Raw genomic sequence first — 14,756 nt, 5'->3', positions numbered from 1 at the left:
CCGAAGCACCCCCACCCCCGAGCTGGGCCATTCTCTCTAACCGGATGCAGCCCCAACCGGGGCACCCCTCCCAACCGGGCACAAGCCCCACCCGGGCACCGCCCTAGGACGCAAGTCCAAGTCCGCCTTCTGTGAAGACAGACGGAATCGATGTGTGTCCGGGGTTAGAGGTCAGGGGTCCTTCCCCACCCCGGCCGGCCCGCTACAGTGCCTACGCAGAATGAGAGAATATAGTGCAAACTGGAGGACTACGGGAGGACGACGTCCGGCGCCGCGCCGACCCCGGAAGCCCGCTGCGCCGGGCTCCACCCCCGCGGCCGGCCATCGCGCTCCGGTTCCGGCCGGGGCAGGCCCGCGCCGCGGACGCCGCTCTCGGGCTGCAGCGCGCAGGCGCGGGGGCGGGCGCAGGCGCAGACGCGCGCGACCGGCCCCGCCCCGCCCTGGGCCGCGAGGCGCGGGCGGGGCGATGGCGCGCGGGAGGGGCGGGGCCACGCTGCGGGCCCGGGCCATGGCCGCCGCCGATGCTGAGGTGAGGAGCGGGCCGGCGGCGGGCGCGGGCGCGGGCGCGGGCGTGGGGGCGGGGGCGGGCGCGGGCCGGCGGGCCGGGCGGGGCGGGCGCGCGGGCGGGGGCGCGAGCGGGCGGGGTGCGGGCTGGCCGGCGCCTCCTCGCCGCCGCCGCCGCGCCTCAGGCCGAGGCCGGGCCGAGGTGGCCGGGCGTCCGGGCCGCGCTGCGCGGGGCGCGCTTTGTGCGGGCTGGCGGGCGAGGTGAGGGCGCCGGCGAGGCGCGGGCGAGGCGGGGGCGCGGGCGAGGAGAGCCGCCGCCCGCCCCGCCCGCACGCCCGCCCCGCCGGCGCCCCCCGCCCCCCGCCCCCAGGCCGCGGCCAGGAGCCCCGCGGAAGGGGCGGAGGACAAAAGGGAAAGTGGGGCGAGCCGGCCAAGTTGGCGGCGCGAGCGAGGCGAGGCTGTGCGCTCCCGGCGCCGCTCTTGCGCCCGCTGACCTTTCACTTTGTTCCGAAGAGGATGGCTCGGTCTTGAAGGAAAAGTTGGCCGGGCCGGCGCGCTTCTCCCCGGACAATGCTGCTGGCCCCGGTGGCTGTCAGGAGCAGGAATGCACGACTTCGGTTGATTTCCAGGCAAACCGCTCACGCGGGCTTTGCATGTAAAAAGTTCCCATGCTTTTGTTAATGTTCCTGGCCTCCCCTTTGCTCGTCCTCAAGGATAGTTTTTCCCTTGCTTGTAGCAGCAGAGAAAGCAAACTCTTGCGAGATGGGCCACTAGCTTCCCGCAGAAGGGAAAAGCAGGCGGGAGGCGGTGTGCCCGGGGAAGTGCAGAAACAGTGCGCTCTCCGGGCTGACACGAGGGACCAGTTTGGAAAAAAGTGATGATCTAGCAGTTTCTCTGTGAAATTGCTCCATGTGTAGTAACTGCGGGGACTTCTGAAGATCAGAAAGCTAAGGTGTGTGATAAGGCCCTTTTGCAATAACCTGGTGTGTAGACGTAGTATATTTTTATCCAGGTAATGCACAATCTTTTAACATTTCTTTAATTTTCTCTTGCAGTTTTGGGGGGTGTGGATGTAAGTAAACTGGGGAGGTGCAGGGAAGTTCCTGAATTCAACGCAAGGACTGTTTATTAGCACCTTCAACACTCAAGGAGTGTATTAGGTTCAGAAAAACAGAAAAGGTGAATTAGATAACCCCAAGTCACTTGTAGGAGAGAAGATGTGTAGGGATTATGATATCGTTTATTGAGCAACTTCCGGGTCCCGGGCACTGCAAGCCCTTTAGGTAAGTCCTCTCCTTTAGCTTTCTCTGTTCTGTGCAGCAGGTACTGTTATTTTCTATTTAGCAGATGCGGGAAACAAGGCTTGGAAGCGATTGAATGACTTGGCCTAGCCAGTTACAGGATTAGCAGTTGTTTGGTGTCTGGCACATAGTAGGCTTTTAATTAATAATTGATGAACAAATCGTCCCAGATGTCTCTGATTCCACGGGCAGCCTTGAATAGAGGGCTTGACTGAGACAACAGCAATGACAGCTTCTGTTTACTAAGCCCTTACCTGTGTCCAGCCCTGCCTTAGCTGCGTGAATTCACTCATTAAAGCCTGACAGCGATCTTTTGAGGTGGGTACTGTTATATCCCCATTTGCACTGGAGGAAAACAGGCACAGTGTGGCCCCAGGTTACGGAGCTTGTGGTGGAGAAGATGGATGCAGGTGGTCTGCCTCCAGAGACTGTTGAGCTGTGTCTGTGGCTGTCACTTTAAGCTAATGAAAACTCTGGGCTTAGATTCGTGATCCTAAGTGTTTATTATGGAGGTGCACGTTAGGTGAGGGGTCTCCTGGACAGTGGGTAGGCATGAGGTCATCTGTTGCCACTAAATCGGCGAAATGGTTCCTGGGTCAGGGTTTCCCAGTTGCCAGATGATTAAACCAGAAAGTGGACACTTGAAATTTATCTGACTGTATATTTACTTTTTCTTCTTTTCCTTGACCTAGAAAGAGGTCACCACTTTTTCACACTGAAAAGAACTGCTGAGGTGATGAAATGCATCCCCTGTTTTGTGGATTAGTAAGTGGGGGCTCCTGGGGTTTAATGTATGTTCAGGGTCACCTAAGGCTTTTGACCCAGCAAGACGTTACCTTTCAGCAGGAGGGCCTTCCCAGGCAAATTCTGTGCTTTTCTAGCAGGGTGGCTACTACGTGTCTCTTTCTTTAACCTTGTTTTGTGTTTCTTAAAATAATGCATGCACATGCACAGAGTTTAGAAAGTCAAATAGTGCTAAAAGGCAGTAAAGAGGCTGCCATCCTCTCCTGCTTTTCAAGAGAGGGAGCATCCACTCTTAGCCTTTGCCTCACGTTTTAAATAACACGCTTGTGTTGTCATGCCTTCATTCACCAATTTGAGGCGTTATCTGTTGGCTTCCACTAATGGTAGATGACGATTTCAGTTCTCTCATACTCTGTCTCTCATTTAGGTAACTCACAGTTGTGGTTAAATCTATATCAGAATCTTTGTCAGTCTGTTCAGGTCATTTTTGTGCCGTGCTGAGCTGGATGGTAAACCACAATTGGATTTCTTTTCTTGGGCAGACTTTTTTACTTCCCTTGAGTTAGTAATTGCTTTATTTTTCATTGGCCTGATTCTCCTTGAACCTCGGAATAATGTTCCCGCACCTTTCATTCTGTAAAATGTTTCTCAATTTAAGTTTTTACCACTCAGCCCTGTCAGCTCACCAGCCGGTTCCACAGTGCTCCTCAGGCACCCCAGCCCAGGCGGGATGCTTGTTTTCTGGGCCTGTGCACGTCCCCATCCTGGAGATTCTGGCCCCTTCTCTGCCTCTAACGCTCCCCTCTGTGTGTTCATTCACTCATGGTGGTGGAACTCCGTCTCCAGTAGCCTCCCAGTAGTTTGTTGGGAGGCAGACTTCTAGAACTTGCATGTCTGAAAATGTTTTTATTTTGCCACCGCACTTAAAGCATAAGTTTGGCTGGGCTTGGCATTCCAGGTTGCAAGTAATTTGGAAGTTATTGATCCAGTATCTTCTAGTATTTGTCGTTGCTGTTGAAGTCCAGTTTGATTTTTTTTTTTTTTTTTTTGGGCCACACCGCGTGGCTTGTGGGATTTTAGTTCCCCAATCAGGAATTGAACCCGGGCCCTCGGCAGTGAGAGTGCGGAGTCCTAACCACTGGACCGCCAGGGAATTCCCCAGTTGGATTCTTAATCCTTCGTAAGCATTATTCCCACATCAAACTTTTAGGATCTTTGCATCCTTGATTTTCCTAATTTTCATGATAGGCCTTAGCTGTAGCCTTTTTTCATTTATCATACAGGGTACTAAGTAGCCCTGAAATCTGGGGATTGATGTCATTTTATTTATAGGGAGGTTTTGTATTATGTATTTGAGATAGTTTGTTCTTTGTTATTTTCTCTGTGTTCTCTTTTTCCAATTCCTTCATTTGTTTTTTGTTTTGAATAAACTTATTTTATTTATTTATTTTTTGGCTGTGTTGGGTCTTCATTGCTGTGCGCGGGCTTTCTCTAATTGAGGTGAGCGGGGGCTACTCTTCATTGCGGTGCGTGGGCTTCTCATTGGGGTGGCTTCTCTTGTTGCAGAGCACAGGCTCTAGGCGCACGGGCTTCAGTAGTTGTGGCTTGCGGGCTGTAGAGTGCAGACTCAGTAGTTGTGGTGCACAGACTTAGTTGCTCTGTGGCATGTGGGATCTTCCTGGACCAGGACTTGAACCCGTGTCCCCTGCATTGGCAGGCGGATTCTTAACCACTGAGCCACCAGGGAAGCCCCCCAATTCCTTTATTTGAATGTTGGACTTCCTGTACTGAATATTCTAATTTTTAAAAATCTTTCCTCCTCGTCATGGCTTGATCTTTTTGTTCTACTTTTTGGGAGTGTGTTTGACAATTTTCCAATTTGTTACTGAATTTTTAACTTCTTTCATATTTTCATGTTCTTTACTGTTCTTTGTTCCTTTTTTTTTTTTTTTTTCCTGCGGTACGCGGGCCTCTCACTGTTGTGGCCTCTCCTCTCGCGGAGCACAGGCTCCGGACGCGCAGGCTCAGCGGCCATGTCTCACGGGCCCAGCCGCTCCGCGGCATGTGGGATCTTCCCGGACCGGGGCACGAACCCGCGTCTCTTGCAACGGCAGGCGGACTCTCAACCACTGCGCCACCAGGGAAGCCCTCTTTGTTCCTTTTTTTTTGTTGTTGTTCCTTTTTTAATGCCTCCTTTTCTTGTTTTATGTATACAGTATCTTTGCTTATCTCTTAATTTCAGTTAAAATTTTAAAATTACAGTTAAATTTTTAAAAAATTAAAAAAAAAAATTAAATTTTGTTTCCCTCACTTTTTCTGTTCCCTATGCATTCCTCTTTGCTGTTGTATCTTTTGGTCTCTTTCATTCGTGCTGGAAACCCTTCTTCCAATGTCTGGTGATCCTTGGCTGTTTATTCATCTTTATGAATAAAGTACTAAAAATGGGAAGCTGAGTGTATTGGGGGACTTGTTGCTTTCACTGGAGGGTCATGACTAATTTTTTTTTTTTTTTTTTTAGTGGCTCCCCTCCAAATGTTACTGTCCTCTGGTTCGGTTTCCTTGGAAAGGGAGCCTTCAGTCTCTGCCTTGTGGGATGGATGTTGGAGCTAGGTTAAAGGGCAGGGGGAAGGAGAGGGTCTTCCCAGGGTTCACTGGGTAGCCTTTGCCTAATTCCCTTGCTTTCAGTGAGGTGCCTACTCCCGTCTTTCTTTGTGCTGCTCTCCCCAGGTGTGGTATATTCTGGTGGCTTGTGGCTATAGAATAGTGCTTGTCTGAGTGTGCAGGAGGGGCCCGGGGACCTGAGGGTCCAACATTCCTTACTTGGAGTTTTACACCACATCCCTTTTCAGCTTCAGGCATCACCTCTGGCTTTAGAGACTTTCCATGGTTCTGTGGGGCCAGTCAGCCTGGTCCTCAGCAGTGACTACCTTGTTAGGTTTCCCCTTCCTCTGCTCTGTGGAGTGATCGAGGTTTCCTCCAGCCTCCGCCTTCCTATTCGTGTTTTGTGTAGGGGTTTGAAATGTTTCCTAGGTGGAGTGCCTGTTTCTCTTTCCTGTTCTTGTCTTTTGTTGATCTTTTGATAAGAGAGGGGAGTGGAAAGTCTTTTCTGCATCCAGAAATCAGAAGCATTTGCTGTAAATCTTGAGAAGCAGATTTTCACCCACACTAAAAGCACAGCTGTCCTGTGGAAAGGGCTGCCCATCTCAGATCTTACTATGTAGTATGTGGTTCTGGATCATAACCAGGGAAGGTTCTGGAGTCATAACAGAGGTTAGCAAGGGCAGTAAACGTACCTCAGCCCTGATGCCCAAAAGGACATCTGTGGGTAGCTTAGTTGTTGGAGATCCCACACGTGGTCCGTGCCGCAATGGGGACTAGAGCCCCCGCGTACTGCCATATCACAAAACGGTTTTGTATGTTTGACCACATTTTACTGAGTTTGTCTTTGAAGATAATTTAGCTAATGGGAACCATATTTTGGGCTCTTCCCTTTAGGAACTTTATGTTATTTGCTATTTCATGGGACTTAGCATGTTTGACGGATGCCGTTATCTTACGGTAGGTGGGCAGTTTGGTTTCAGTTTACATTGCTTGCTCAGCAAATCACACAGGGAATGGTGATTGGAGACCAGTTATTTTGGCCTACCGCAGGGTGGTACAAAGGGCGTGAGTTCCAGAGTTGAGAAGTTCTCCCACTTACTGTCCCACTTTTATTTAACTTCTAGTATTTTCATTTATTAAAACAAAACAAAAACGTCTTCAGTGGTTTTGGATTTTAAAACACAAAAGATGAAGTGGTTCTTTTTTTTACAAAAAGTATTTATTTATTTATTTGGCCGCGCCGGGTCTCAGTTGTAGCACGTGGGATCTTCGTTGCAGCATGTGGGCTCTTTTAGTTGCGGCATACGGGATCTAGTTCCCCGACTAGGGATTGAACCCGGGCCCCCTGCATCAGGAGCGTGGAGTCTTAACCAGTGGACCACCAGGGAAGTCCCTGAAGTGGTTCCTTTAACTCTTCAAAGGTGGCATTTCCTTTGAAGTGGTGTCTTCCCAGATAAGAAGTCAGAAGTCACTTTCCCCGTAACGTCACTGTCAGTTGATATTTTACTTTGGAAAAGTTTTTGGACTGCTTTCTGCATCCCACTTTTAATAGGTTTGTAAGTTCTGATCAGGGTATATTTAAAATGCTCTTTCCAAGCGGTCTATAAGCGCTGTTGAGCACCTTCTCTTTATGAGGTGCTATTCTAGATACTGTGTAAGAGGATATGCAAGTTTATGAGATTGGTCTCTGATTTCACAAAATTTAAAGAGTGTGATAGAGCAAATATTACCAAGCGGGAACTGAAATGGAATCAGTTCAAAGTAAACAAGAAAAGGCCCGTGCTGTTGCGCTAATTGCTGCAGGCAGACTTGTGTTGGGAAAGGCCGCTTGAGGAAAATAAGTTAGTCCAGGTCCTAAAGGAGATAAGACGTGAAATGGAAGTGCAGGGTACAGTTGTACCTTTCAAAAAGAAATCAGGCATTTTAGAAAATTTAGAAAATTGAAACCTAGAAAGCTAAGAATGCCAAATATTTGTCATCTGTTTGTGTCTGATCTGAGTGTGCACGTGCGTACTTAAAATCGGCTGTAATCAGTGAGTGCGTGCTGTCTGCACTCTTCTTTCATGGATCATCTCACGTGCTTCTGTGTCTTTTAACATTTTCGGTAGCCACGTGGTGTTTGTTTTATAGATGCCCCAGCTTCCTCGGTTATGGGTTGTGACACCGAAGCCTTTGGTACACGGTGGAATTATGGGTCAGAAGGGACACGAGCTGAAGCTGGACAGGTGGGGTTGGGTCATTGAGGGCCTTGTCGCTGTGGTAACAAGTTGATGGTCTCCCGAGCAGTATAGACAGTCAGCAAGGGATTATTTTAGGGATTCACATTTTAAAAAGATGATGGAAGCAGGGAGACCACTGAGTAGGCTTGGGCCCTGTGGTGGATTGAGTCAAGGCATATGTGTTTAAATTTATCTTGAGTAGATGAGTTAGTTACATGGTTCAGAATTCAAAAAGTATAAAATTATAAAGGGAAACATCTGCCTCTTTGTCCTCTAACCACTCAATTCTTCTTTTGGCAGGCTACCGGTATTATAATTATTGAGCGTATACAGACAAATGCATATGTAGATATTTCAGAATTTTTACTGCGGAACTTTTTCATAACTACTCAGAAGTACATGTGGTGGTAGAATGAGCCCCATGTTCCTGTCCCCCGATGTCAACAGTTTGTCTCCTCATGGCCACTCCCCAATCCATCCTCAAATATTTTGAAGCAGTTCTTAGATATATTTCATCTGTATTTCAGTTAATATGGATATTTCAGTCAATAAATATTCAGTCACTGTTCAGATTTTTCATTTCATTTCAAAATATGGTCTATTCATTGCCCTTCATAGGTATCTCTTAATTCTCAGTATATTGATTTCCACGTCTTTATTTTTCTCTTGCAATTAAGTTTTTTTAAAAAAAATATTTATTTATTCGGCTGCACCAGGTCTTAATTGTGGCATGAGGGATCTTCGTTGTGGCATGTGGACTTTTTAGTTGAGGCATGCAGGATCTAGTTCCCTGACCAGGGATCGAACCTGGGCCCCCTGCATTGGGAGTGGTGAGTCTTATGCACTGGACCACCAGGGAAGTCCTGCAATTAAGTTTTTTAAATTAATTAATTAATTTTTTTGGCTGTGTTTGATCTTCGTTGCTGCCCGCAGGCTTTCTGTAGTTGCGGCGAGCGGGCGCTACTCTTCGTTGCAGTGCACGGGCTTCTCATTGCTGTGGCTTCTCTTGTTGCAGAGCACGGGCTCTAGGTGCGTCGACTTCAGTAGTTGTGGCTCGCAGGCTCTAGAGCGCAGGCTCAGTAGTTGTGCGAGGGCTTGGTTGCTCCGCGGCATGTGGGATTTTCTCGGGCCAGGGCTCGAACCTGTGTCCCCTGCATTGGCAGGTGGATTTTTAACCACTGTGCCACTAGGGAAGTCCCCGTAATTAAGTTTTTTTTTTGCGGCACGCGGGTCTCTCACTGTTGTGGCCTCTCCCGTTGCGGAGCACAGGCTCCGGACAAGCAGGCTCAGCGGTCATGGCTCACGGGCCCAGCCGCTCCGCGGCATGTGGGATCTTCCCGGACCGGGGCATAAACCCGTGTCCCCTGCATCGGCAGGCGGACTCTCAACCACTGCGCCACCAGGGAAGCCCAGCCCGTAATTAAGTTTTGAAGATAATGGTTTATGTGTCCCAAAGTTTCCCATAACCTTCATTTCGCTGATGACATTCTTACCATGTTGTTTAACATGTTCCTTTGTCCTCTACTTCCTGCCATTGATATTTAAGATCTAGAGCTGCTGCTTTCCAGTGTGATGTCCACCCGCTACATGTGGCTCTTCAGCAGTCCAGATGTGGTTAGTGTGAATTGAGATGTGCTGTAAGTGCAGAATACATGCAGAATTTGCAAGACTTAGTGTGAAAGAGAGAATGGAATATCATGTTAATACTTTAAAAAATATTGTTTGCATGTTGAAATATATATTTTGGATGTATTAGGTTAAATAACATTTATTAAAAGTAATTTGTGTTTCTAATTTTTCTTTTTTTTTTGGCAACACGGCATGGCATGTGGGATCATAATTTCCCAAGTAGGGATCACACGCGTGCCCCCTGCATTAGAAGGTGGAGTCTTAACCACTGGACCACCAGGAAAGTCTGTCTAATTCCTGTTTTAAATGTGGTTACTAGAAAATTAAAAATTACATACGTGGCTCACATTATCTTTCCGTTAGACAGCTCTGGGCTGGGCGCTCCATCAGATGTATAATAGATTTGTCTTTTAAAAAATTTTAGCAAGAATATGTCGTAACTGGTATTAAGTTTTTTATCAGGCACAGTAAATCTTGCTTTGTGATATTAACAGTCATCGATATTCATTGCTCAGAATCGTTAACTCATTAGGGGTTGCAAAATGGAAGTCTTTATTCGTTAGCTGGAATACTTATACAAAGAAAAACTGTTTAGTGACATGAAGTACAACTCATATGGGCAGGAGGTATAGATTCTTGATACTATTGATGGAGGGACTGACACCCAGTAGCCTCCTAATAAATGCTAGCCTAAGAAAGGCCAGAGAGCTCTCTGTCCTGTGTAGTTTGAAAATTGTTTGCTAAGCTGGTTGTTAAGATGATTTCTCTCCTTGGAGTCTAGGTCCTTTCCTCTCCATCAGATTCCAAGGCTGGCATTTAGGCTTAGAGAGTCTTGGTTACTTCCTCGTCCTTGCTGTTTGCCTGTGTTCTGTGAACTCCTTGAACACTAGGGTGAAACAAAATGCCAGTTGTCATATGGGCCAGTGAATGGTCAGGAGTTCCCCCGCCTCTGGCTCAGTCTGCCCTTCTGTTTCCTTCTCTTGTAGAAATGGTCTGCTCGAATCTGTCATTATGGTTCTGTAGTATCTGTCACCATATCTTTACCAGATTCAATAGCAATAAGACATGTAACCAAAGCATGAAGACTTTTTTTGGAAATTGTATTAATATATGACATACATACAGAAACATGCACACATTATGTGTCTAGTTTTATATATGTCTCTAGACCCTAGATCAAACAGGGAACATTACCAGAACCACAGAAGCCCCCCCCTGGGCCCCTTGCAGTCTGCCATGTACTTGCCCAAAGGTCACTGCTATCCTGACTTCTGTTACCTTGATTCATTTTGCCTGATTCTGAACTTTGTATAAAGGACATCATGCAGTGTGTACTACGTTTGCCTTCTTTTGATCAACATTTTGTCTCTAGGATTCATCTGCGTTGCTGTGTACTGTGGTAGTTTGTTCATTCTCATTACTGTATAATATTCCATTGTGTGGATATAGCACAGTTTCATTATTCATTGTACTATGCATGGACGTTTGAGTTGTTTCAAGTTTTGGGGTATTCAGGTAAGGTGATGTGAACATTCTTATATGTGTCTTTTGGTGAACATAGGTGCATGTTTCTGTGGGTATGTGCCTAGGAGTGGGGGTGTTGAGTCATGGAATGTGCATACGTATCCAAGGTGGTTATACTAAAGTACAAGTGTAAGGAAGCGCCAGTTGCTCTAAATCCTTGCTAACACTTGATATTGTTTGTCTTTTTCTTTTTAGCCATTCTGGTAGGTGTGTCTTATTGTGGTTTAATTTGCATTTTCCTGATGACTGTTGATGTTAAGCACCAGTATGCTTTTTTTTTTTTTTTTTTTTTTGCGGTACGCAGGCTTCTCACTGTTGTGGCCTCTCCCGTTGCGGAGCACAGGCTCCGGACGCGCAGGCTCAGCGGTCATGGCTCACGGGCCCAGCCGCTCCGCGGCACGTGGGATCCTCCCGGACCAGGGCACGAACCCGTGTCCCCTGCATCGGCAGGCGGACTCTCAACCACCGCGCCACCAGGGAAGCCCACCAGTATGCTTTTTGATTATTTTGTTTAGACACTTTTGGGGTGTGCCTACGTAAACTTGTTTTTTTTCTTTCCCTGCTGGGGGGGGTATTTTATTCCTTTATGTGGGTGAATGATATTCCCTTGTATGAATGTACTGTGTTTTATTTATACATTTATCAGTTGCTTCCTTTTTTTGGCTATGATGACTAATACTGCTATGAACATTCATGAACAGTGTTTGTATAGACATACGTTTTCATTTCTCTTGGGTGTGTACCTAGGAGTAGCTTTGCTGGGCATGTGTTAACTCTGTGGTAAAGAACTGCCAAGCTGTTTTCCTTAGCAGCTTTAGCATTTTACATTCCTGTCAGCAGTGTATGAGGATTCCAGTTTCTCCACATTCTTGCCAACACTTGTTATTAACTGTCTTTTAGATTATAGCCATTCTGTTGGATGTGGTGTGATATCTCATTGTGCTTTTGATATGGATTTCCCCTAATGACTAATGATGTTGAGCATTTTTTATGTGCTTATTGGACATTTGTGTATCTTCTTTACAGAAATGTCTATAGAAATCCTTTGCCCATTTCAGTTGGATTGTTTCCGTGGTAAGTTGTAAACATTTTTTGTATATTGAAGATTGTAGATACAAATCCTTTATCGATATATGATTAGGAAATATTTTTTCCCATTCTGTAGGTTGTCCTTTCACTTTCTTGATATTGTTCTTTGAAGCGCCAAATGTTTTTAATTTTGATGAAGTACAGTTTATCTGTTTTCTTCTTTGTGTTTTTGGTGTCATATCTAACACTCCCTTGCCAAATCCATTGTTATGAAGTTACCGCTGTGTTTTCCTTTGAGTTTTATAGTTTTTTTTTTTTTTTTTTTTTGCGGTACGCGGACCTCTCACTGTTGTGGCCTCTCCCATTGCGGAGCACAGGCTCTGGACGTGCAGGCTCAGCGGCCATGGCTCACGGGCCCAGCCGCTCCACGGCATGTGGGATCTTCCCGGACTGGGGCACAGAACCCGCGTCCCCTGCATCGGCAGGTGGACTTTCAACCACTGCACCACCAGGGAAGCCCTGAGTTTTAACTCTTACATTTTGGACTGTGATCCATTTTGACTTAAATTTGTGTATGGTCTGAGGTAGGGGGTCCAACTTTATTCTTTGCAAGTGGAGATCTAGTTGTCCTAGAACCGCTGGTTGAAAGGCTGTTCTTTCCCCCCACTGGCTTGTCTGGACACCTGTGTTGTAAATCAATTGACCATAAATGTCAGGACTCGTTTCTGGACTCTCAGTTCTAGTACATTGGTTTATATGTCTGTCCTTGTGTCCGTCGCATGCGATCTTGAATACTGTAGCTTGGGAAGTGGGTTTACCAGCTTTGTTCTTGCTCTTCTGGGTCCCTTGCAGTTCCATGTGAATTTTAGGATTAGCTTGTCCATAGCTGCAGAAAGCCTTTGAGGGTTTTGATAGGGATTGCCTTGATTTTGTGATTCGCTTTGGGGAGCAATATCCTCATAATTATACTTAGTCCAACAGTCCTTGAACAGAGGGTGTGTTTTCATCTGTTTAGGTCTGCTTTACCGTCTTTCAATGTCTTTTTTTTTTTTTTCGGTAGTCAGTTTAGCTGGAGTTTTGTCAATTTTGTTATCTCTTCAAAGAATCAACTTTTGGTTTTGTTGACAGTTTCTGTTTGTCTTTATTCTTTCTTTTTTTAGGTTGTGGTGGGGAGCTGCCGTGCTGCACAGCATACGGGATCTTAGTTCCCCGACCAGGGACTGAACCTGTGCCCCATGTAGTGGAAGCGCAGAGTCCTAACCACTGGACCGCCAGGGAATTCCCAGTCTCTGTTTTTCTATTCTCTAGTTTTAAATTTCCACTCTAATCTTTATTATTTCTTCCGTTTCCTTTGGGTATAGTTTGCCATTTCTGGGATCGGTTTTTGTGTGTAAAACATGAGGTGTAGGGGTCAGGATTCATCTTCTTTCATATGGATGTGCACTTGAACCAGCATCATCTATTAAAAAGACCATCCTTTATCCACTGTACTTCAGTGTTGCTTTTGCCATAAATGAGAAAAAGCCACAGATGTGAGGCTCTAGAATAGACTTTTTCTGTAGTAAATCCTTACTATCTTCTGTTGTCAGCATTTTTCTTTAAACAAGGAATGTTCTTATTTATCTATTTAGGCTGCGTTGCACCTTAGTTGCAGCATATGGACTCCCTAGTTGCGGCATGCGGACTCATAGTTGTGGCATGCAGGATCTAGTTCCCGAAGCAGGGATCGAACCTGTGCTCCCTGCATTAGTAGGCGGAGTCTTACCCACTGGACCACCAGGGAAGTCCCTGCTGTCAGCCTTGATAACAGGTAGAAGGTCACTAAATAGTTGAAGTCAGGTGGTGTTTTCTTTAGGGTTGAAGCTGTGTGTTCAGTCCCCCTGTGCAGGCTGTTTTCCCTGCACATGTAATGGGATACAGTGGGGAAGGGGAAGGTGGATGGTGTGTCTCACAGCCCACACCTGGACGTCGTCATGGTTGTTTGCTGTAGACGTGAGACCAGGTGTCGTGTTGAGACTGTGGACTGTTTGCCAGACAGTCAGCATTCACCTGCCAGCCTCACCTTGACCTTTGGCACATCTTGCAGCTCCCTGTAGTCCTCTCGCTGTCGCGTGGGCTTGTGGTGACAACACACGCCAGGTGCCTGGCTCAGAGCAGGTATTTAGATGATCGTGCCCTCCTACTCCTCCTCCAGTCTTTTCTTTCACACACGTTGTTTGGTATCCTGCGATGTGCATGGCACAGTGTTCGGGTTGAAGGATGCACTGGCAGAGAGAGAGCCATGGGAGAAGCACACCAGGCATTGGGGTGCCTCCAGGAGGGGGGCTGGCGGGGCAGGTAGGGCTGGGGTGAGGAGGCAGAGTGCGCAGCACTGGCGGAACCCCTGCTCTTGCAGCCGGGGTGCTTTGTTGTGAGACAGTTTAAAGTGTGGGGCTGGGGTGTGGGAATTTTCAGTAGTGGACTTTTGCTTGGGGGACACACTGAACTGGGGGCAGCTTGGGAGCCCGTCTCAAGTGCCGTCAGTGAATGGAGTTGCTGTTTTCTGGAAATGAGTCCTGTCTGGTCGGGTGGACCCTGCCATTGGCCCCTGCAAGGGTCCATTTATTCACGTGGATGCACTTTTACCTTTTTAAAAAGGCTCTTGCTGGGACCCAGCAGGTCAATAATCATGATAATGTCTAGTGATTTTTTTCTAGTGTGTATTACGAGGTAAGTACTAAGTGACTTATGTGGGGTTTTTCACTTAATCCCAACAACCACCCTATCAGATAGGGTTACCGTCCCACTTTCTCCATTTCACAGAGGAGGAAAAGGAGGCGATGTGGTGTTCTGCCTGTGCTTTTAGCCAGGCAGTGTGAAGTTCAGACCAAAGGATAGCAAAACAGTAAAACCTCTGAAGGTCAGAGAAGCATGTAAATTCAGGTTTCCTACCCATAAACTGTCTTAGCTGCAAACCGGGACGAAACGGGGAGGCACAGTCCATCCTGTGTGTGCATGCGTGCCACCCAGCGTGTGGGACAGGCAGGTCGCCCGCAGGTGCTGGGCTTCGCTGGGTTTCCCTTGCATAGCGTGGTCCTGGGACATTTGAGGCAGCTCTGCGGGAAGCGTGTAACCCCTACTCCTTCTTTGTCTTTTCTCTCGTCGAGTTTCTGTCTCCGTGTTTTGGCCTGTCTACTGTGAACTATTTGATCATTGTGCAAAGCAG

At 47.2% G+C, this 14,756-nt stretch overlaps 1 protein-coding gene across 4 annotated transcripts in view; it reads left to right on the top strand.

The window, feature by feature from the left end:
• The first annotated feature begins 482 nt into the window (after positions 1 to 482).
• EHMT1 (euchromatic histone lysine methyltransferase 1) overlaps positions 483 to 14,756 on the top strand; it is a 145,972-nt gene continuing 131,698 nt past the window's right edge. Inside the window, exon 1 of one of the 4 annotated variants that reach the window (XM_060153801.1) lies at positions 483 to 529. In XM_060153801.1, coding sequence (XP_060009784.1) covers positions 509 to 529 — 21 coding nt within the window. In that variant the 5' untranslated portion in view covers positions 483 to 508. Of the gene's footprint in view, positions 530 to 1,594; positions 1,788 to 2,551; positions 2,571 to 14,756 lie in introns of those variants that run through there. The other 3 variants (XM_060153802.1, XM_060153803.1, XM_060153800.1) reach the window with 3 other exon arrangements.

The sequence above is a fragment of the Lagenorhynchus albirostris genome, chromosome 7 (genome assembly GCF_949774975.1).
Source record: "Lagenorhynchus albirostris chromosome 7, mLagAlb1.1, whole genome shotgun sequence".
Taxonomy (NCBI): domain Eukaryota; kingdom Metazoa; phylum Chordata; class Mammalia; order Artiodactyla; family Delphinidae; genus Lagenorhynchus; species Lagenorhynchus albirostris.
This window is presented reverse-complemented; position numbering and strand designations above follow the sequence as displayed.